This window comes from Aulonocara sp. 'chitande type north' Nkhata Bay, linkage group LG19 (assembly GCF_057382095.1).
Source record: "Aulonocara sp. 'chitande type north' Nkhata Bay isolate Kocher_YH1m ecotype deep benthic linkage group LG19, A_spYH_male_GT1.1, whole genome shotgun sequence".
NCBI classification, from domain to species: Eukaryota; Metazoa; Chordata; class Actinopteri; order Cichliformes; family Cichlidae; genus Aulonocara; species Aulonocara sp. 'chitande type north' Nkhata Bay.
The window spans coordinates 10,389,833-10,413,206 of NC_141362.1; the positions used below are offsets into that span (position 1 = coordinate 10,389,833).

Below are 23,374 nucleotides of genomic sequence, written 5' to 3' on the forward strand. Positions count from 1 at the left end.
GTTTGCCTACTGGTGGTGGTCAGAGGGCCCGGTGGCGCCAGTGTCCGCCAGCCTCGCCTCTGTCAGTGCGCCCCAGGGCAGCTGTGGCTACAATGTAGCTTGCCATCGCCTGTGTGTGAATGGGTGAATGACTGAATGTAGTGTGAAGCGCTTTGGGGTCCTTAGGGACTAGAAAAGCGCTATACAAATGCAGGCCATTTACCATTTACCATGTCTGACACTTCCTACAGTCAGGTTTCCGGCGGAGAAAGTCAGGGTTAGTTGAAGTAAACCTGCTAGGGGGCAGGTTAGCTTCACGGAGTGTGTCGTCATAGTGACTCACTCAGAATTAATCTAAACTTGCTTTGTGAAACCGAAAACCCAGAGTTTTCGTTAACTCAGGGTATACTTACTCAGAGTTTGCACTAAACTGGCTTCCTGAAATAGGGCCCTGGTCTAACGTCTAGAGACGTATCTGTAACGCGAGGCTGCTGATTGTTGGCTGAAATGCGATCTTCACTGCTTTTAAAGGACCGTCTGGTTTAATGGCTTTAGGTGTAGCAGAGTTATTAGTTTTGTTTTTGAACGTTATTGTGACCTGTATTGCTGTATAGAGGGTGTGTGTCACAGGCACGATCTATGACACTGAACAGCGATCCTCAGCCTCAAAGATGTCCATTAAAATCTCGTCAGTCACGATGTCCCAGAATTATTTCAAACCAACAAAGATTTACACTATATTTTTATCCTATTTTATTTTCCACGTTCATTTCAGTTTGAGTTTTTAATTGTTATTTAAAAGACTACAACTAAGAATTTTTACTTTAGTGAACTGAAATGTGCCGACACAGCTAGTTTTAGTGAACTAACCCTACTCCTACCTCAGTGTTTCTCTGTGCTGCTGGCTTTTAAACCTCACCCTGAGCTAAAGTGAACGGCACAGCTCCACGCAGCTGTGAGTCACGTGAGCAGCTATGACTTTATCCAAAGTTTCTGGATTTCTTCCATGACCCTCACAAACTCCCCCACACCCTGATGCACGGACACACCTTCAGTCTGGGCACGTTTTAAAATAATGAACACATCTGCCAGGTATTATATTACCCCCCCACCTGTGTCCATCGCCTCAGCGAGTTTTCCGTCTCCTCCTCCGGAGATCTTACGGGGCTTTAAGTACGCTGCTGACCGATGTGAAGCAGCGATATCCGGGTTCTGTCTGGGACTCCGCCGCCGCTGCTTATTCTGTCTCAGTTCGGTCAGAGTAGGAGGACGAAAGTCCCGCAGTTTTCGGACGGTTATCTGGACGGATCCGGGTCCCGGTCCGCCTCCGGGACCGGTCCGGTCCGGGTGGAGGACTCGTGTGGAGCGGATTAAAACGTCCCCGGTGTCTGAGCTGCAGGAGGACTGATCCGGACTGAGTGCAGCCGGAGAAGACATGACGCTGTTTACCTACAGTGTTAATAAAGCTTATTTAAAGCTGCACTGTTAGCATGGAAGCTAACTTCGTCCAGACTTCCCGCTCCGGCTCTAAAACCCGCCGCTGGCCGGGTAAAGGAAGGCGGCGGTCAGCGTCGCGGGGGGCGAGGAGAGAGTTAAAATAATTTACACCCCAACGAGACGCCAGGAAAAACCCCCACAGAAAGTACGACAGAAAAAAGAAAATGTTCAAACACAGCAACTGTTGCTGACAACAAACAACCGAACTTCCGGCTTCCGCTCCAGACAGGATGCTGAAAAAACTCCGCTTCAAAATCAAAACACGAAGAAGAACAAACGGCATTGAGAAACAAAGTAAACACAGCAAATTAAAATTTTATTTATTAGCCGAAAACTGGACAGTACACCTCTATCATAGAAAAATCAATGAGTGCGAAAATGACTGAAAAAATGTATTCAAACGAATTCATTCATAAATACTTGAAACACTCGTCTCACTCGTTCTGGAAGCTGCAGTTGTGAAAACAGCTTCTTTGTCAGAGTGCATTTTACTGCTTGCGAGAACTCTATGTTTTTCTGAAATGTGTTTGAAACGACCCTGTAAAGTTGGACTGGTTCAGGAGAAATTATGATTGAAGATGGTTTGCCTTTATAGAAGGACTTACTGATGAAGTTTAGATTTAGTTTAATGCGATTATATTTGGAGGACGGAACACCAGTCACAGAACTTTTGTTGCTCTTCGGTAAGTTTCGGTTTCTGACCTGAACATTCGTCACATTTTTCTCTCAAATGTACATTTTTATTTGTGTTTTGAGTTTAAAATTATTAATTAATAGCTGAATGTTAAGCTTAATGTAAGCCTCATGTGGTTTTTTTCTTTTTAATTTAGATGAAAAGTCGCAAAAATATCGGAGAGGATCTGCTGCTCTGTGCGCATGCGTCCTTCAGTCCGTCACTCGGAGGTTCCCCTCAGGCAGCTCGGAGCTCAGGTGGAATAAAAACTGTCCTCCTTCTGCTGTAAAGGGAAACTGAGCGCTGCTGCTTGGGAGGCTGAAGAAGAACATCCCCAGGAGAACAGAGGGACCCTCATCACAGGGCGGGAACACGGCGCTAACCGGGCTAGCCGTTAGCAGCAGCAGTCCGTTTAAAGTGCTGTTTTATCAGGTAGGTTTGTTCATCATGTCACTAAAGCCCGGGTAACCTCTGCTATCTGAAGCGTTACTAAACCAGCCAACCTAAGCTGAACGGTACACCTGTAAAGTCACATTGAAAGAATAACACGTGAGCGCCGGAGGAGCTTTAAAAGAGGCGGACCACGAAGTGAGCTAAAATGGAGGATTTATGAATGGAGTCTGGTGTGTTAGCATTACTGCTAATTGTCGCCCTGTTTCCCCTCCCACAGAGTCCGAATCATGGCGGTCCAGGTGTCCGAGTTCGACCAGATCAAACAGGTAAGTGACCCCAAGAGTTTTCATGTCGACTCTGAAAAAAGAGGCTCAGAATTCAGAGGCACAAAGTCCGGTTACTGTGGCCTCCAGGGTCCATAGAAAGCCCGCACTGAACTATACAGCAAGGAGTCGAAGGGGCTTGGAAAGAAAAGCGTCTGGACTTCTTTAGGTTGCTGGAAGACATTTCACTAGTGATGGGTCTAGCAACACCGACGCATGTATCAAGCTAGCGATGCCTGTATCGGTGCGTGCGTCGCTTTAAGAAAAAGTCACGTGATCGATACAGCTGCTGTATCGCTCATTGCCAACGCGCCAAACCGTGTTTAAAAGGTACCGCATTTGCCAACGGAATGAGTCGCCACCAAAAAACACAAAATTACTCTCGCAAAGACTAAAAAACAAAACACATCAAAATGGAGCCCGAAAGAAAAAGAAATGTTTCTGCTGTGTGGGATCATTTTGATCTTTTAACTGCAAATAAGTTTGTCTGTCTTTGTTTCAGTGTAATCTATCAGAACAGGAAAAACAGCAATGTGACTTGAAGTTTAAATTATTTATTTCATTTGATGCAGGATAAATGTTGCATCTGTTCTGCGGAGCTTTCTTACACAAACAAAAGCACATCCTCAGTGTTTAGGCATTACAGAGCCAAACATGAAAATGAGGAGACAAACACACCGAGAATGAACACTGGTAGGCCTATATAGACACTAAACATCTTTATCATCATTTTTTTTAAATTAATGTGTTTTATTATTTTCAAATCAAGCATCTAGGAAGACTGCTCTGGACCAGGCAGTCCTGAATTTTATTATAAAGGACTGCCAACCCCTTAGTATTGTGGAGAGAGAGTGTAACGTACTGAGGGAATAGGAAGACATCTTATCAGAACCTTTTCCACCTGGCTTTACAGTTTTTGTTTACCCCAGCTGTATCTGTTCCTGTGAGTTTTCCAAAGCTGGGGAAATGGTGTGTTTTAAAAAAAACAAAAACAAAAAAACGCAATAGACTGAATGCTAAAACATTGGATAAACCTATTTTTCTGAATAGAAATTTATAATAAACTCTGAGTCAAATACATTTAAATGGGTAATGTTACATTCACAATACTTTCATTTTAATTTTCACATCATGTCATTCATAATATATTTTAAAGATGTCTACAATATTTGTAATATAGAAGATATAAAATGATTCCATGGAAAGTACAATACCTTACAGTGTACAAGTATGACTAGGTCATTGAATCAGTGTCTGTTGTGAGTCTCAAGTAAGTTGCCTGTAATGATATTTAAGGTCCAGCAGGTGTCAGTATGGAGCAAAACTGTGCCGACGCAGTGTCGATACAGTTTGGGGAATGTGCTGAAACGCTTCACGAGGCCTCATCTACCCATCACTACATTTCACCTCTCGTCTGAGAAGCTTCTTCAGTTCTGGGTTAGCTTCTCGAATGAGTACTCCTTAGACTACGATGACCTGGATGACTGAGAACCTTCACAGATATACAGCAAGGAGGCCTGTGAGGGACAAAAAAGGAGAGAGCGACAGACCCGTAGGTAAAAATAAATAGATAAAAACAGAATCAATCAAAACAAACTCAAATACCGTCAATGCCAGAATACTGTGCCAGCTTATTGGGACCAATACATGAGGGGACAAGAAAGTAATTAGTTTTAATTTAGAAATGAAAAATTCCTTTAAAGAGTAGCTAAAAGCAATGCACATAAATAAGAAATAAATGAAACCGTATAATTGAGAGATAGGATCATGAAATGTTTTTAAAGTAAAAAATTAAGCACGTAAATTAGAACGTATGATAAAAGTAACTTCAAAGATAAAGTATTTAAGATAAGATAAAACCTTATTAATCCTTCGGCACAGCACCGACAGAAGTTACAGAGCGTGAGCAGAATAATATATATATGCAATAGACCTCAATACTTGAAATGTGCAATTCACTTGTATTTTTTATTTGTATTCCTATTTATCCCCTTCGTATAAATAGTGTTGGGATTCAGAGATTCTTTTATTGCTACCATATAATCTGCCTTATGAAGAATGTATTAATAACATGTTTTACAGTATCATTTATCGGTAATATTTCCTGCAGGGTTTATAAAATTGCATTGAATATGTCTGTCATCACATTGACCTTTCTATTTTTACAGGTTGAGTTCATTTTATACACAATGCATAAATGTGCTTGGTTAGAGTTGATGTTCCATTCTAGAAGGTTTTAAGCTTCACTGGTGAGAGTGTCCAGATGATACATGCTGAGGGGAGATGAGAACATAGCAGGTTAATTGCATGCATGCTTACAATACACATATTAATCTAGTAGCAGGTTTGAGTGAAGGCCTAAGCGTCTTCTACTTCAGTTTGAGACTGGCTGCAAAAGTACTCTACTTAGGGATTAATGACGAGGGTCCATTATTAGCTCTCAGAAACGCTAAGACCTGAAGTTATTACCTTAAAAGGCAAGTAATGTAGAAAAGAGAAGTTATATGTCAGTTTATAGTTATTAAAAGTATATGTGATGAACCCTTGTTTGTACGAGTTGAACTTTTGTCTGTCTGTCACCAGGTATTTTTGAACTGTATTGACGTAGGTGTGATATTTTATCCTGTAAAACCAAAACCCATTGTATTTTTGTCAGAGCAACACATTCTGTATGCTGATGGTTGGTTGTTCTCCTGTGATAATAAAACTCATCGTTTGATTGCACTTTTCCGGAGTCTCCGTCGTTTGTTGTCTGGTCTAAAGTTGATCGATCTCGCAACAATAGGAATACAAATAAAAAATACAAGTGAATTGCACATTTCAAGTATTGAGGTCTATTGCACCGCTGACTATTAACAAAAAGTATTGCACAAAAGGTATTGCACAGTGAAGTGAAGAGGCACTACAGCTTAGTTGTTCCCCCCTCCTTTGTCCTCCAGAGAGAGGTTAAACAGTTTGATGGCGTGTGGGACAAAGGAGTTTTTAAGTCTGTTGGTGCTTGTCTTTGGGAGAAGCAACCTGTCACTGAACAGACTCTTCTGGTTGTTTATGGCCGTGTGCAGAGGATGCCCAGCATTGTCCATAATGTCCAGCAGTTTTTTGTTTTGTTTTTTAGTGTCCTTTTCTTTGCCACTGTCACCAGAGTGTCCAGCTTCATGCCGACCACAGAGCCAGCCTTCCTGATCAAGGAATTTGTTCATTTCGCTTCTGTCAGTGCGCCCCAGTGCAGCTGTGGCTACAATGTAGCTTGTTATCACCAGTGTGTGACTGGATGGATGACTGAATGTAGTGTAAAGTGCTATACAAATACAGGCCATTTACCATTTATAAATGAAAATAAATTAAATAAAAATAAATCAAATGAAACTAGAAAATATTATATGGCATTATGAAAAATTATAGTTAAGAAATGAATATCTGAAATGAAAAGCAAGTTTGTAAAAAGGGAGGTAAATGAATGGAAAAAGGTGAAACTTCAGGAAATGAAAACAGAAGAAAATAAAAAAACAAAATGGTTAAAAGTTTTTGAAAAAGAATATTGAAGGGCTTATTTATGACAAATACACTATTCTTTGTAATACTGTTTTATGAACGGGAGCTTCTGTGCTGCACTTCGCTGAACATTTACTTTTTCAGAGCAGTAGACTTTTTTTTTTTTTTTATTCCTTCACAAATGTGCTTTAGTGAACAAAAGGAGCAGCTCTCCAGCATACATGTAAATCTAATGCCAGAAATTGCACTAACGGTTCTACTTATGAGCTCCACCTGTAGTTGAATCATATTTTTTTTTTATTTTTAAAACTGAGCAGCGAGAGGACGGAGGTTAAAACCTGTTTGAAGAAATTTCTTCCCAGACCTGAACCTCGGATCCTTCTCGGTCGTCTCTCAGATTGTTTTGCTGAGTTGCTGCTCTGCAGCCGTTTTCTGAGCCGTGTCTGTTTCCTGTGTTCAGTTTAAGGAGTTTCTGGGGACGTACAACAAGGTGACGGAGAACTGCTTCATGGACTGCGTCCGAGACTTCACCACAAGAGACGTGAAGCCCGAGGAGGTAAAAAAAGATGATTGGATGACGGAAACATGTGAGTGAAGGAACATCTGGATAAAATCCTCACAGCCGTTTGTGTTTCAGTCGAGCTGCTCCGAGTCGTGCCTGCAGAAGTACCTGAAGATGACTCAGAGGATCTCCATGCGTTTCCAGGAGTATCACATCCAGCAGAACGAGGCTCTGGCGGCTAAAGCTGGCCTGCTGGGACAGCCGCGCTGACCCTGAACCTGGGCCAGGCCGGGCCGTGCTGGTCCAGCAGATCCTCCGGCGCTGTAAAAACACTCTGAAGCTGCGCGTGAGGACGTTTTGTTGTAGTTTCTGACCTGAAGCTCCGCCCCCTCAGATTCTATCTGCAGGGTTAGTCGGCTGTTCTGTGCATCATGGGAAATGTAGTTTCAGATTCTTTATTAACATGCAGAATATTCATTTAATGTGCACATTTGTCATTTTATTGAACACAACGACCGACCGATGTGGTGATGATGATGATGATGATGAGCTGACCTCATTTTTCATGTCTGGAAATAAAAATAATCCGACATCAGGAATGTGTGGATGTTTTCATCCCTGTTAGGAAGTGCTTTACTGCATCCGGCCTCAGTCTGGCTCTGCTGCAGATCACACAGTCCTGAGAAACGTTCAGACCAGCTGCAGCGTTTCACATGATTCACCTGCTCGGGCTGGAGAGCTCGTTATGTCCTGAAAGTTACTGATTAACCTGCTTTTAGTACTGAAGTGTTTCTGCAGCAGACCCTCGCTGATGGCCTTACTCTAAAGTCAAAGGTTAGTTTTATTGCAAGTTGCATTGCAACTTATACCAAATGTACACTGTATAAAACAATCACTAAATCAACATTGAATACAGACTACAAATTACGAGTAAAGACTGTGGCTGCATAATAAAAGCCGGGGTGTGCGGCTCTAACAGACCTGAGAGCAGTTGTTTTTTGTTTATAGTGACTTAGAGTTCGGGCAGCTCTAATGTGAAAAGCTAAGTTTAGCAGCCACCCCTGAGAAGGCTCCATCGCCTCTGCTTTCAAACCTGGATCTCTGAATCTCCAGGAGCAGCAGTGCCTCAGTGCTGTGGTAGAACTGAAGGGTTTCAAACGGTTTGTCGGGTAAGGCGGTGCCAAACCATCGACGCTCTGAGAAACAAATAATAGATTGTTAAACTGGATCTGAAATGCACTGGGAAGGCTAGAACAACAAAATGATCAAACCCATGGAGACCATTCAAGTGTAGAACAGATGACTGTCTCAGTTACAATCCAATAATCTATTTGGGTACATTTGATGTACAATAGGACTTTTATTTTGGAAGTCTGTGGTATTTGTCATTATTTCTCTGAGTGAGCACGACCACCATTCTCTGAGCCAGACTGGGTGCCAAAAAGTGATTTACTGAATCTGCAGCTTTTATCCCACCTGTCCGCACATTCTCATCGAATTACATTCCTCACAGTGAGTCACTGATGATGCACGAAGATAATCACAGCAGGCAGAAGTTAAACACAGCACAGCTGACTGAACAGATCACATTTATGAGTGATGTCATGAAACTGACATCACTCAGAGTAAACAACGAGCGAGGTAGAGGATAACTTTATTTTCCCCGTGTGGTTGTTTGAAGCAGACAGCAGTCCAACGAGCTGCATACATCCAAGACAGGGTACGGAAGACTATGACTTGTACTCACCTGAAGACTTTAAATAACTCTTTATTTATTTATGATCAGAACCCCCCATGTTGGTGTTCTTGGCCCCCTGTTAAAAATCCTGGGGAAGCCCCTGCTTTACTTTTAACGCTAACCTCGCTGTGCTGCATTCCATGTAGCGGCGTGTCTCATTGGCTGACACCAAATTCCTTTCATAGGCGCGTCCAATCAGCGTCACCGTGTTATCTAGCTGGTGGCTCGCTGGCCCCGCCCCCTCTCTGGAGCTGGGAATGACAGTGAGGAAGAGGAGGGGAGGTCTCCGGTGGTGTCCGAGCAGCAACTTTGCCAGAGAAACGGAGAATCACCGACAGAAAGTCCGCGAAGCGAGTGGCGGATAGGGCTCAGAGCGGTGCTGTGACCCGGCAATTTCCCGGGGGATTGAGTTGTGAGACAGAGGCCGAGGTCGCGCTGAAGCAGGTGAGGCTTCCAGCGCTTTCTGTTCGCTCTCAAGTGGCTTTGTTATCAACAGGTGCCGCTAGCAGCTAGCAGCTAACGCTAGGCTCGAATAAAGTGCGTTTCTCCGAGCAGGGCGGCTCGCTGACGGGCCAAACCGACCCAGGTGTCCGAGTTTAGGCCGTGAACGGAGCCGGTCCGCCCCGGAGCCCTGTCGCTCGGGTGAGAGAAGCAGGAAAACGCAGAGAGGCTCGAGAGTGAGCTAAGGTTAGCCAGCTGTCAGTGAGACAAACTCCAGGCTGGGGGAGAGGTACCTGCATACACCGCTCAGCTTATCTTTATTTCAGTTATTCCACCTCAGCAGCGACTAAAAGCGCCATTTTTACTAAAACGCCGCCGCGTAGTCCTGCTGAAGTTAACCTGAGTGCTGGACAACCTGTCAAACTACAGGAAGCTGTATTTACAGTGAGCTTCTTATTTCCTTGTACAGAGAAATAAAGCGTTCATTTCCTGTTCCCTGCCGCTCCCCGTGACTGCCGTGGAAGGAAATGTGTTTTTGAATGGAGCGTTATCAGGTCCGAGATTACCGAGGACTCAGTGGCAGTGGGCGGCTCGGATTCAAACCTTCAGTCGGTGTGAGGGACAAGCCCAGCCCGGCCTCCTCACGCAGTCCTCTCAGCGTTTGGGGTTTCTTTATTTTTTCTCTCTTGTTTGTTTGTTTTTACCCCGCATATATGTTCCCAGTCATGTTTTGTGCGCTTTTTTTGGGCTTTATTCTTCAATTATTTGTTGTTGTTTTTTAAAACAAACAAACATGTGTGACGGGCATTCAGTAAATAGTTACTTTTTTCCTAATCTGTTTTTGAATTTCTTTGCTTTTATTTTTTGCCCCACAATTTTATTAATTCTTTTTTGGTAAATTGATTTTTTTTTAAGTTTACATTTTCCTCATAAATATTTGTACATTTTAGTCATTTTTGGAGGGAATTTTTTGGGATCTTTTTGTGTTTTATTTTACATTTTTTAAAGTAACGTTTTTGGTCAATATTTGAATTTTTTCCATTTTTTATTATTTTGATATTTGAGTTTAGAAAAAGTCATACCTTTATGAAAAAACGAATTAATTCATGGTATGTGTTTCTTGTAAATTTGTAGTTCTCTGCTCTTGTTTTGGGGGATTTCTGTCCTAAATATTTGAGTTTCTTGTGAATGTGGGCGGTGTTAAGATGTGACCCCGCCCTCCCAGCAGCCTGTCGCCCTTCACTGTGAGTCGCTGCATTATTATTAGACTATTTTCAGCGTGACCTTGTGCTGGTTTGTCTCACTGCTGTGGACAGAGTCGTGGTTCTGCAGTTTCAGCAGATAAAATTTGGAGAAGTTTACCTGTTTAATGTTTACCTGCGTTTGCCTTCCAATCAGACATGTCTGTGGGCGGGGCATTGCTCCAGAGAGAGTGGTGGCTCCATCAAAGCAGAGTCGCAATATTTTAAATTTTACTTGTTCATTTATTATTTTTTAATAGCCTTTATTGGATGGAGACAGACAGGAGGCACAGTGGGGGGGGGTCGGACTCATACCCGGCTTCCTGGCCATGGATCACACGGTCGCCAGCTCACCCTCTGAGTAAACTGGTGCCCAGAATTCATTTATCTGATTGAATTTCTGTGAATAAAGTTACGATGCAGTTGCTGTGAATGTTGAGTCTTACAAAGAGCGTAGTTTGGATGCGAGCGCAGGTCCCACTAAAGGGCGTCACGCCCTCATGCCACCATCACAGGGTCTGTCTGGGAGATCTCAGTCAGACGAGGAGCCGCTGGAGGTCCCCCGTGCTCCTCCTGTGCCTCCTCACACTGTGGAGCGGATGCTGGTCTGGTCCCGGCGTCTACTCCTCCTGATGCTGCTGGCAGACGCAGCAGGTGTGGAGGAGCTGCATTACCTGTGCAGCATGAACGGGTTGCAGCAGGCACGAGGACACAGAACACTCCCCTTCCTTGTTGCTGCCGCTCTGATCACACCTGTGCAGGTGAGACAGAATTTGTCACCTTTCAGTGTGAGCTGTTCACAGGGCAGCCGGCTCTCGGGTGCTAGATGTTTCATCTGATGACATCAGGACTGCCTTGGAGTCCCACGGCGTGGTGAAGTGACCGCGGTCGGTGGCTGGTTGGATGTGACTCATTGCTGCATCTGCAGTTTCCTGCACATGGTCACGGTTCAGCTGCACATGCGTGTCTGGCGTGTTTGTGGAAAGTTTTCTCACCTGTAAGAGTTTCACATCAGGGCTCCAGACTCTGAGTGCTCTCCACCTTTAAGATGCAGCTCCCCTTGCTGTGTGTTCGGCTCTCAGACCTCAGACCCAAATGAAGAGATAAGATGAGTGAGGCTCTGCAGGAGAAGTGAGTTTTCTCTGAGAACTACTAGTGTTTATCTTTTTGGAGAAGGAACCATTGGACTTGTTTTGTATTTTTCTGATTTATTTTGAAGCTCGTCTTTGTTGTCCTTAATAAGGCTGGTGTTATCTGTGAGGGTGCTGTGGAAGTCAGGTTGGGTGCCTGTGTTTGGTTTCCTCGTCAGCGGATGTAGGTTTGTGGATGTAGGTTTGTGGATGTAGGTTTGCTTCTGCAGCACAGAAAGAAAGCTGCAGGTGTTGTGCGAGCTGGATGTGGAGGGTCATTGGCTGAATTTCAGAGAGCGGTGGGAGCCTCACTTTACCATCCACGCAGAGCCCTGGTGAAGCAGTGAGGTGAGGACGGGGCTGAGGGCGTCCGGCCAAAGAGAGACAGACGTCCTCTGTTCTCAGGAATGCTCGCTCGCTCGCTCGCTTCTTCTCCGGCCTGATTGGGGGGCTCGTGCCGGGGCAGATTGGTCACTGCTGTCTGATTTGGTCCATTTGCGTCCTCAGGCAGTGGGACGTTGCTGAAGTCCAGGTGTGTATGAGGACTGAGTTTAGTCCTTTCCATGCTTATGTTTTTTTTTTTTTAAATATTTTACAAAATTTCCTTATTTAATCTGCCAGAGAACAGCACCTTCTACTTTTACTTCACCGGACAGTCTGATTGCTTTTATTTTGAAAGATCCAGCCCTTCCTGTCTCATGCTTCCTTTCTCACAAACACGGCCTTGCTGACCAGTCTGTCCTGCTCAGGTGAGCTGGTTAGTTAGTGGTTTAGGAACCAGTTCTCCACCTGTTGCAGGTTCTGGTTCTGGTGCAGGACCTCCAGACTAGAACCAGGACTACATCACCAGCTGCAGTCCAGTGCAGAGGTGGAGGACTTCGTCCGCAGGTTGAGAGCCTTAGTAGGGAAGCAGCAAAGAGACGTGACAGGAAGGGCTGGGAACTTTCAGAATAAGAGCCAGGACGTTGCTCTCCAGTCAACCGATCAGATTTTGTGAGAGAACGTGAAAGGCTGTTAGAGGCTGGGGTGTTTCTGGAGGGTGGGGGAGGAATCGGTGTCACGTTCAACATGTTTAAATCCACTTGCGTGTCCATGACTCAGATGAGACTATCTTTCAGTTTGACGGGCTTTTGTTGCTCACATAAAATAATTGAAGCTGTTTTTGTTCCGTTTCAGTGTGTCCACCCTCCACTCCCTCCTCTCTGTTTTCCTGTCTGGTACAGGCTGGTACAGCTGTGTGTGTGTGTGTGTGTGTGTGTGTGTGTGTGTGTGTGTGTGTGTGTGTGTGAGAGAGACAAAACTCATTCACACTCATAAAGTTCTGAGAACAGCGGGTGGAGGAAGGTGGATGGGAGGGGCTATTATCAGGATTGTTATTGATTGTTTATCTTGATCAAGTCACATGATCAGTAACATAAAACAAACTTGGATTAATCCTGTCGCTGCAGTCTGTCAGATTAAACGTTGGACTGGTTGCTTCTGGGAACAATCTCGTGTTGGTTGTGTGAGCTCGTCTTTGTCATAGTTGTGTAATTGTCTCGGTGGGACAAATGTCTCTTCAGTCTCTGAGGAAGACAAACTGCTAACACACCGATGACTTGACCTCTGTGTTTTTACAACCACTGGAGGCCAAATGTGAATGATGACAGTGAAACGTGCCCAGAGGGCGGCGTGCGACAGGACGGGTGGCGTGTTGAGTTAGAACATGCCCTTTCTGATGGTTTGAGGGCAGCAATCCAGCAGGAAACGGCTTCAAGTCCTGATCAGCTTCAGGCTTTTCCAGCCAAACTGGGTTTCAAACCAAGCTCCACCCCTTTCCCCGCAAACCAAAACACTCAGCAGGAGGGCTCGTCCACTCTTCCTCACCCCCTCAGCTGATTCTCTTCAAGCACTGACTTTTTCTTTCTGCTGTAGGTCAAACACCTGCAGTCGTACCGGTCTTTAATGAAGCCATCAGTTTTACGCTCCCGGAGTCACGTTTGCTACAGGAAACCTCACAAAGTGCGTTCTGAGTAACGGTCAAAGGCTGGTGTCAGCCTGTGGGAGAGGTGCGTGCTCACCGTGAGTGGGAGCACATGCATCCACAGACCAGGATCATCTTCATCTGCTGAATTTTGTAAATCTGTCAGGTGTCTCTGAGGCGGTTAGGCGGAAACTGTTTCTCTTTTTATTCAGTCAAACCTGTGATTTCACTGAATTAGACAATGTGAGCGCTCAGTGCAGCTCCTCGGACGTGTAGGTTTCTGAAGACTCAGGTCGGGACGCCGTGCAGTCAGAGATGGAGCCGGGCGCTTGATGGAGCGGCTCGGGGCTGCAGTGCATGTGTGAAACCCGATGAATGAGTTGGTCCGTGTGATTCATGAGTGCACAGAGCTGTTTGTGGTCCAGGAAGCTGAATCCAGCGAACTGTCTGCAAACCCTAAGCTTTGAGTATCAACTGATACTCGAGTACTTGTCTGACTGCAGCGGTCGTTAGTACTCAGGTGTGTTTACCTGGACACACAGTTGAGGACAGATTTCACATATTTAATTCTGTAAGCAGAGCCTTGCTGGTTATTGTGTTTGCACTCCTGTCACTGTAAACGTAGATGACCTCTGCGAATATTAAAGATGATGGGGGGGCTGAGAGCGGGGGTCAGGCTTTGGTTGCATATCTCAAGATTATTTTGTGTGTATGTAACAGTGTGTGCCTGTAAACGAGCACGTGCCCTCATCAGGTCGGTGTGTTTGTGCACAGCTCAGAGACGAGAGCTGAAAGTGTGGATCAATGTTTGAATCCCAGCTCTGTGTTTTTGGGACACGCTCCCTTCCCCCATCACAGGAATGCTGTTCCCAGGCTGCCTGGCATTCTTCACTGTGCATCATGGGCCGTGTGTGTCACAGTTAACATACAAACACGTTATTGTGTTACTGAGATAAGGCCTCCATCCGTCTGTTTATTTTTACCATCTCTCTCTCTCTCTTTTTTGTTTTCCATTCGTCGTTACCTCACTCGCTCTCTGCCTCCCCTGTTTCCTGACCTGAGCGCCGGCCCTCGTCCCTCCCACCTACCCGGACCACCCGGCTGCAGACAAAGCCATTGTTGTTATGGTTACGTGTATGGAGTGGGCGGCGGTCTTGGTATTGTTGCCTTTGAACTAATGACCGAGCTTCATCTGGCGCTGCTGTTAACCCGCTGCACCTGTCACTAAACCAGCTGTTTGTGTCCCGCACATCTGGCTGAATGTGCGGCAGCGAGAAGGTTCCCATTGTGACATTAAAATGCTGTGATGGTGAAACAGGTGTGTCATGTGAGTGTCCTTACTTCCTTTTTAAAGTGATCCTGCTGTGCTTCCTTAGCTCCACCCTGATGAAAAGCTGCTGAGTGTTACCTGGTTGGCGTCACGCCTTCATAAATGTATTCGGTTTCCTGTGACCTGTCAGTTAGGGCTGCCACAAACGATTATTTTGATAGTCGACTAATCAGATCATCATCCATTGGACGTAAAACGTACAGCTTATTGCACCAGCAGCATCTGCTCTTATAGAACTATCATTAGCTTACAGCTTTAAGTGTTTAAGGTGCTAACTAAAAATAAAGACAAGATGGTAGTTTATTAAATTTTAATGAAATTTGCACTAGAGCAGGGCGATATGGCCAAAAATATTTATCACGATATATATTTGAAAATTTGCGATAACGATATAACTGACGATATAATTGATGCGAGACAAAATACAACTCCACAACATTACTAGCGCAAAAAGACAACCTTCCATTTATTTTCACTTAAACAAGAAGCTGGTTTTTATGTACATTAAAGCTTTATAAAAATGTAACAGTGCAAATGCTAATTCCTTGCTGAAAGTTTAACCAAAAGGCATTTCCAGTAGAAATGGGCTGACATATCCTGAGCATAACCATGTATAATATCCACTGAAGTTAAAAAGAGGTGCTTTGCAACATTAAACTGCAGTGTGCAGTACGCATTTTTCGGACCATAAGGTGCACGGGATTATAAGGCACATTAAGCGAAACAAAGCAGTCAGATAAATCAAACTTGATTAAACTCATTCTTCTTGCTTCCTCCACTTCTGTACCATTGATTCATTAATGTTGAATTCTCTGGCAGCTGCTCTATTCCCATGTTGTTGCAGTATATTAATGACTAACCTCGTATTGTGGATGGATCATCTCAGTTGTTCTCCTGACTGAAGTTTGGTCCGTTTACAGCATCCTGCCATGCGATTGCATTTGTCTCTAACCATGAGGAACCTTCAAGTTAACTTTTATAAGTGGGAAAAGTGTTAGTGTTCGTCCTCCAGCTTCACTGTTTATGTTATGCTAACATTGCTGTGTCGCTAGCGATCACATAGCACATCATTGTATACCAGCTAGCCCAACTTCAGTAACCCTACAAACGTCACTGCTGTTTAGTTTCCTGTCTTCATTTATGTTGGAAGTGATAGCAGAGCTGTACGTTTGATTTTTTTTTCAGAAATCTCTCAGTCAGAACATGCAATATCATGCTTAGGTAACTAGCGAAACTAGCGAGCTAACTTCCGCTAGCTTCCTGCTAACTTCTAACTCCGTTAAATGTAATAACTTTTGTTTTCATGGATGCCTGGAAGTTAAACTTTATAGTTACACCTGGTAAAGCAGCAATGCTGATCGTTTTATTAAAGATGAAAGAATTTAGAGAGTTTTTAACTCTCAGTGATGCTGCAGTGTTCGTTTGACCTGAAGATTACGGAGTTTAGGACCCAGATTACTCCCATCTTAGTCCGACAAATACGACAATAACGACGGCCGCTTGCATGTTCAGCAAAAAATGTGCTTTGTTGTGTATCTGACGGACAAACACCAAACCAGTTCCACATCACGGAAGTTGCACCATTTTTACAAACCAATTCTGGTTCATCTGTTTCACTCAAAAATCGGCCATGTGCGTATGAAAACAAAGGCACTGCGCATGCGCGTTTTACTCCCAGTCTATCGCGATATTTCATTTTCCTATCGTTGCTTAACATTATACCGGTATAGAGATTGACAGACCACGTGACTTTCGCGCATTGCATGCCATGAACTCGTGACAAAACAATCCAAGTACCGCATCAAACGCAAGCATTTGCAGCTAGTGATGGGATTTCCGGCTCTTTTTAGAGATCCGGCTCTTTCGGTTCGGCTCACTAAAAAGAGCCGGCTCTTTCGGCTCCGAACCGGCTCTTCGGGTTGTTTTGTTGCTTTAATTAATTTATTATTAACAATAATATAAAATTATGCACAAAAGGAATTACTAACGTAAAAACAAGTGGTTTTATTTATATATGTTTATATATAAATATATGCGGTGGCCCCTAGAGACAAAACACGTACAAACTCCAAAACACATTTCTAGCATGAACTGAACTTCCAAAGCAGAGCTACTAGATCACTTAAATTACACAGGCACTCATATATATTCAAATAATTTAAAAAAAAAAAAAAAGTTCATTTACCTGTTACTACCACACACCAAATCCGGTCGTTGGTACTTGCTGGCTTGTGTAGCCACAAGATAACAAAAGCTCAACACTGCGCCTAGCATCCTGGAGCACTTCTGTTGTGTTTTGTACGCGTTTTGGAGTTTTTACGTGTTTTGGAGTTTTTACGTGTTTTGGAGTTTGTACGTGTTTTGGAGTTTGTACGTGTTTTGGAGTTTGTACGTGTTTTGGAGTTTGTACGTGTTTTGGAGTTTGTATGTGCTTTGTCTCTAGGGGCCACCGTAAATATACTTTTATTTATTCACTCCACATAAAATGCAATAAATAAATCATATAATACAAAAATCAACTATTCACATTTCAACTTTTAACTATTTAAATTTTCAGCTTTTTCCTTTTACAAATTTAAAGTGAAAACAACACAAAACACTGCAAGACATAACACAATTAAATATAAATTATAATATGAAAACAAAAAGAACATGCACATTCTCTGTCATATGGACCTGCATGAATAAACTTTCTGAATCCTTTATCACCTGCAACCGAAAATAGCTGTGGATGATTACTATACCTTTCTAATGTGACGTTGTTGTCCCTGGCTCTCTTTCTCTCTCTCTCCCTCTGGCTCTGATCCTGTGCTACTGAGTGTAACTACTGCCCCTCCCCCCTCTGCCCAGCGTAAAGCACAAGGCTGGCGTGCAGAGTGAAGCGGAAAAAAAGTGCGAGAGAGAGGGTGAGAGAAGAAAAAAAAATACAACCCACGTGACGGCTCGCGATAAGGAGCCGGCTCGCGTCGTTCACGTCAAAGAGTCGGCTCTAAGAGCCATTTCGTTCGCGAACGACCCATCACTATTTGCAGCACCGCAAAACGTTCATTCTTCGGTTCCAATAAATTCTTGCTTTTTCTTTGCCCCCCAAAAAGGTATGTACAAAACGAAGGAGAACAATGCCGGTCCGTACAAAGACAGACTTGATGAAAAGTCAAAGAAAAGATACGAGGAAAAAAATCAAACCAGTGAAAGGGTCAGACCCTTACGAGCACACAAAGGGACAAAAGACGTCAGCGTGCTGCCCAACTTTCACCACGCTCATATTTATAATTATACGCTTCTTGGAGTGAGTGCATACACTCATGAAGTTTAGTAACTTCAGGTCACTGCAACAAGCCCAGGTACAGTTTACCGACGGATGGGTGCAGGACCTTGAAATGCACCGTGTAGAAAGAAAGACCATCGTACCTATCATAAGTTTACCAGTCTCACAAATCGTCGTCATAAATACACATTCGCTAACAGTTTATTAATAGGACCTTTTGAGCTCAACGGTAATTAATTAGTAGTGGAAATAATTTCTGGTACCCATCACAGAAATGTAGCAGTGACAATAATATTGTATGCTGTAATCGTACTGGGCAATTAGTGATACAAAACAACTGTTTTATCCTGTGAATAAAAGTATATGTTTTTGTCAATGTACCATGGTAATAACAGAGGCGAAACACAATATTGTGTCAGGATAATTCACTATTTATGCACAATAAATAAAGGAGCATAGCGCGACAATTTCTGTTCAGCGCCAGACTTGCTTGTAACCTATATCACCAATTATGTTAAGAAAAATGACGCATTAACTACTACAGCAGACTGACCTGTGTGGAAATGCTTGGAGCAGACTAACCTGTGAGCTGGAGTGTTCTGGGACGTTATATTTTGTCTTTGAATGGCTGCAATCCAGGCCACTCTTTGTTACTTCGGAAACATGGCTCGAACAATTTCTCTTCAACGACGTAATCCGATAACAACCGATCTCTTTACCCGTCGGCTTCCCATGGCTGTCATGCGACCGGCTATTGCAGTTAATAATACAACAGCTTCTTACCATTTTTTGTGTTTCTTTTTATCGCTGTATAACTGATTTCAATTGAAAGCCTACGTGCGCTAGTACCTCTTGCCACGAGTTCCCAGAATTCTTTGCGGTTTTACCCCTGAGTGACGTCACATTTTCAATCTCTATTACCGTGAACGGTATAATATGGCCCAGCCCTAATTTGCAGATTGTTTCGGTGAAGTTTAATAAACTCCTTGCTAAAATATAACAGGACACCGGAGTAAATTCTGGAGCATCTCACACTTCTGATAATCAGCTGTCTGCTTGACGTTTATTCAGCTGTGTAAAAACTATAACTTTAAACACTTTAAAAAAAAAAAAAAAAAAAAAAAAAGCCAAACAATAACATTTTAAGTTATCTAAGTGACTTATATATGTTTAACCTGAGTAGCGAAAGACGGCGGTGGGTTTGAAGCCGGGAGTCCGGTGTTCTCACGGCTCTGGTGAGCCTTGCCCCCGGCTAGCTATCGAGCTAGTGGGTAACAAACGTCTCCGAAAACGCTTTTGCAAATATGTGGTGTCTTGATAAACTGAGCAGATATTTGAGGTTTACACAGCTACATTCCCTGAAAATATGTTAAACGTTTATTTTATGACCCAGAAAGAATAATAAGAGTAATATTAAAACTAACTAGCTGCTGCCATTGTTGGAAACTGAGCTGGGCTGCGCTATGAATTCGGGGTTTAACGGCAGCTGGCATCCTTGTACATGCAGTGCTGCCGTCTTCTGTCTCAGTCCGTTATTACACTCTTAAATCCTACTACTTATTCCTGCATCTTTTGGGATCTTACAAAGCTTCAAACGACATCAGTTAAATCAGTCATCGACGATTTTAATAGTCAACGTAATCGTGACTAGTCGACTAATTGTGGCAGCCCTACTGTCAGCAGATGTAGGGCTGTGCGATATGACAAAAATGCCATATCCCAATATAAGACATTTATCGTTCTGACAACGATATAAATCACAAAAATGTAACATTTTCTGTAAATTCTGTGAATCTCGGGCAGCTCGACTTGCGTTTAGTTTTTCCAGCTGTGCGTCTTTTACCTGGATTTGAGTGTTTTAACCGATGCATGAAACGATACATTTTTAGACATAAGTTGTAACGGCCGCCGTTGTCTTTCAAAGTTTGAGTCCAAGGTTGATTATTTTATTATTTTTTTTTTTTTTAGCACATCAGGGTTTTTTTTTTTGCTTCTCCTCCGTAAACTCTCTGCATGCTCTTTCACGTGATTCAGTTTATTTTGAAAAGTCTCAACGGGATCTTGAGCTTTATTGTGAAAGGTTTACGTGGAAAACAAAACAAGCGGACTGCGGAGCCACGTGATAGTTTTACCGTCATTGTTGCTAACGACAACACGTAAAAACAGGCGCTTGTCCGTCCGTAGTGTGGTTATATTAAATATAAGCGAAAGAGAGAACTTTAATAAAGCCGCTACCATCAAAACCATGAAAAAATATTGCTGTAAAGTTTATTTTCTGACTCCATGAAACAAACGATAGTGTAATAGGAAACGATAGACGTTTTTATATCCGATATATATCGTTATATCGAACAGCCCTAAGCAGACTCATCTGCCTCATCTGCTCCTTCAACCCAGGTGACCTTGTGTGTCTGCTTCCTGCACAGGTGACGGTGTCATGGCTGCCTTCTTCACCGACTTACCCTCCTAAACATCTCAGGAACATAACCATCGTAGAAACTGCCCGTCTGAGGAATCGAATCAAACGCACACAGTACAAGACGTGCGTGCATGCGAGGGATGACGACCTCCCATCTGAATGGCCATGTTGCTGGAGAGGGAGGAGGAGATGAAGAGGCGAGGGGAGGACAGCAGCACCGAGAAATGGCCGTGGACTGTCCGGGAGACCTGGGCAGCCGAACGCTGCCTCTGCGACGCTCCGCTCAGCTGGAGAGGATACGACAGCATCAGGTACGACACAGAGACACCTGCGTGGGTGGGGCCTTTATCGTCAGGTGTTCCGTTTGGGGCTGTGCATGTTTCACTGTGACAGGTTTTGTGTAACGACAGTGGGATGAAAGCACGCCTGAGCGAACCCTCGGAGGCTCAGGTTAGTTCCTGCAAACACATCTCTGATAATTTAGTGCAGGAAACTTCACTAAGTGCATTGTGGGTAAACTTTCAGGCTGATTTGAGCGTGTGGGGGAGGTGTTGGCTCAGAATGAGCTGCAGCCAACACGAGGTTTAGTTTCCTCGAGTGGGCGTGGGATTGCTCCGGCTGATTTTTCAGTCCTGAGCATCGTCAGGTTTTACCTGATGTGGGTTTCATTTACATAACACACTCACGTGGGCTTTTAGCACAGAGCCAATCACAGCTCAGCGTGCACAGGTCGGTGCAGAGGACGCCATGTGTGCTCTGATGCATGAGGAATATGGAGGGCCTCCTGTGTAACTTCCTCTGCTCTGTGTTTGTGTGTCAGGAGGACCTTCGGCGTCGTAGAGAAGAGGAGGGTCGGCAGCTGGATCTGAACGCCTCACTCAGACTCAGGAACCTCTCCCAGAATCCCTACAGCGGGATCGACAACCCCACATTCCTGCAAGACACACCGCAGCTGCCAGCGCTCAGCAGCCAGCACACACACGCGCTGCTGGGTAACACACACACACAGCCGTTATTACTGTGCAGATCTGAGGGGTCAAAGGGTGAGGAGGTGGAAGTTAAAGAGATGCTGACAGCGTTGAAAAATGAGGAAAGTGAACAAGAATGTCAGACGCCAGTCAGGGAGGGAATTCCTCAGGGAGGGAGTGAAGCACCCGACTTAATTAAGAGTTTGTTTGTTGGGCGGCAGCGCTGACACACACAGGAGGACACACTGTTCGTCTGAGGTCAGCTATGTGTGTGCTTGCTTTGAACACGTGTGCTCTGTCTCTGCAGAGTTGGAGGAGCTGCTGCTGTCGCTGAAGCAGGTCCGGGGCAGCCTGTCGGACCAGCAGAGTCACAATGACATCGAGTTGGTCCTCGCTCTGCTGAACAAGGTAATATTAGCGAGCGAGGCCTCGGCCCGCTGTGTAATTGTGGCTTCTTTGTGAGACTCTGCGGTCAAAGACTCGTCACTGCTGTCTGAGCTGCAGCTTTGTGGTCCCGGACACTTCGAGGCGGGGCTCTCTCCTGACCCAGGGCAACTTTTAGCTGCTGGGTCCGGTCCTGATGCGCGGTGAGAGACCCTCGGGCTGGTGGTGACTCTGCAGACGCTCTCACATGGTGCAGGTGTGCACTGACTGTGTTTGTGTGCTTTTCTGAGCAGCAAACAAACACAGACCTGGCAAACCGCACGTTTCAGTGCACGAAACCGGAAGAAGGAAAAGGCTCGCCGTCGCAGCGTCAGCCTCGGGTTGCACTGGCGTTTGAAAGCTGTCACTCAGCAGGGTGACACCTGCAGTGTGATTGGTTTCTAACAGAGCTTTAATCCAAAATCATCCTTCAGTGGGCCTGTAAAGTGGTCATCGTGACGCCGTCTGCCTGCCGCTCTGTTGCACTTAAAGCTGCAGAAACATGGAGACGTGAGGTTTTTAAAATCCGCTCAGAGCGTTAATCTTTGTCACAAAGCCGTGTGGAGTCATGTGGCTGTTGTCAGCCAGTCAGATGCATGAAAGAGCGCATTCCTGCGATGCTTTGGAGTCAAAGTCGACCCTCCTGAGTCGTGCTTCAGAGCCTCGCTGCTGCCTGAAGCCATTCGCCCACATAGAGACGTCTGAGTGGTTTTTGCTCTGCTGAAGGTTTGTTTTATTTCTGCCACACGGATTAGTGCAGGACTTCCTGTGAGCTCATTAAAATAAACTGTACTGATCATTTGAGGAAACTCGCGCTCTGATTGGACTCATATTTCCTCACAGTCATGAGCTGAACCGAGGGTTTGTTTTCACAGCGTCACTCTGCAGCTACGCAGCAGTTTGAGCTGCGTTTAATGAGCAGAGCCACGCTGTCTCTGCTTCACAGGTTTTTATCTGAATCATTCTTTTCTCTTCTGGTGACATAAACTGACTTCCAGCATGAAGCAGACCTGATGCAGAGCAGCCTGTAGCTTTACTGTAGCGTCTGTTGTTACCTGTGCAAAATGTCTCACCTGTAGTTGTCTGTGTAGCGTCTCTTTAAAAAGTGCTGATGTGTGGTGATGCAGCATTAATCTCATTATTATGATAAAGTTCATGTGGAAATCGACTGTTGCGAGCTCTGAGGATACCGAGGTCTTCCTCCAGAAGCTCGGCCATCTTTATGCTGACTCTGAGCGACTCGCCGTCCACCTGAGTGACCTGTCGGTGGGTTAACAGTCAGAGGTCAGCACTTCAGTCATAAAACTGGAGCTTTTGCTGAGTGTGAACTCTGTTTGTGAGGATTTAAATCAGCTTTTGACTCAGCGCAGCGTCGAGTGGGAATAAATGACAGCTCGGAGTCGCTGACGTCTTTGTTTTTCTCTCTGCAGTCGGACTTCCAGTCGGCGCTGAGGATCCACAATGCCGTGGCCAGCAGCATGCACCGACCGTCTCCGCCGTACCCCAACACGCAGCAGGCGCTTCCACTCGCCATGGAGGTAACACAGCTGTATTTGACCTGCGGTAATGGAGCAGAAAGTTTAGCTTCATCAGT

General features: G+C 44.5%; 3 protein-coding genes across 10 annotated transcripts in view; 2 read left to right on the forward strand and 1 right to left on the reverse strand.

The window, feature by feature from the left end:
- The window catches only part of kiaa0586 (KIAA0586 ortholog), a 33,529-nt gene extending 31,838 nt beyond the window's left edge, over positions 1–1,691 (reverse strand). For all 7 annotated transcript variants that reach the window (XR_015126510.1, XM_086275940.1, XM_086275939.1 and 4 more), the window contains exon 1: positions 1,092–1,691. Coding sequence is in view for 6 of the 7 variants with exons in the window: in XM_086275940.1 (XP_086132066.1) it covers positions 1,092–1,416 (325 nt within the window). In the remaining variant the exon portion in view is untranslated. The remainder of the gene's footprint in view (positions 1–1,091) is intronic.
- A 211-nt stretch (positions 1,692–1,902) lies between these two features.
- On the forward strand, positions 1,903–7,785 carry timm9 (translocase of inner mitochondrial membrane 9 homolog). 2 transcript variants are annotated; one of them, XM_086275081.1, is made up of 5 exons: positions 1,903–2,159; positions 2,307–2,581; positions 2,820–2,868; positions 6,818–6,913; positions 6,995–7,733. In XM_086275081.1, exons 3-5 carry the CDS (start codon positions 2,830–2,832, stop codon positions 7,127–7,129), a joined length of 270 nt encoding a protein of 89 aa, XP_086131207.1. In that variant the 5' UTR covers positions 1,903–2,159; positions 2,307–2,581; positions 2,820–2,829; the 3' UTR covers positions 7,130–7,733. The 2 variants fall into 2 exon arrangements, with proteins under 2 accessions (XP_086131207.1, XP_086131208.1); XM_086275082.1 differs by lacking the exons at positions 1,903–2,159; positions 2,307–2,581 and adding an exon at positions 2,636–2,737 and having other exon boundaries at positions 6,995–7,785.
- Positions 7,786–8,836: 1,051 nt separating this feature from the next.
- LOC147306533 (protein PALS1-like) overlaps positions 8,837–23,374 on the forward strand; it is a 28,430-nt gene continuing 13,892 nt past the window's right edge. Inside the window, exons 1-5 of the mRNA XM_086274034.1 lie at positions 8,837–9,041; positions 20,397–20,700; positions 21,210–21,381; positions 21,665–21,765; positions 23,211–23,318. Of these exons, the coding sequence (XP_086130160.1) occupies positions 20,521–20,700; positions 21,210–21,381; positions 21,665–21,765; positions 23,211–23,318 (561 nt within the window). The 5' untranslated portion in view covers positions 8,837–9,041; positions 20,397–20,520. The remainder of the gene's footprint in view (positions 9,042–20,396; positions 20,701–21,209; positions 21,382–21,664; positions 21,766–23,210; positions 23,319–23,374) is intronic.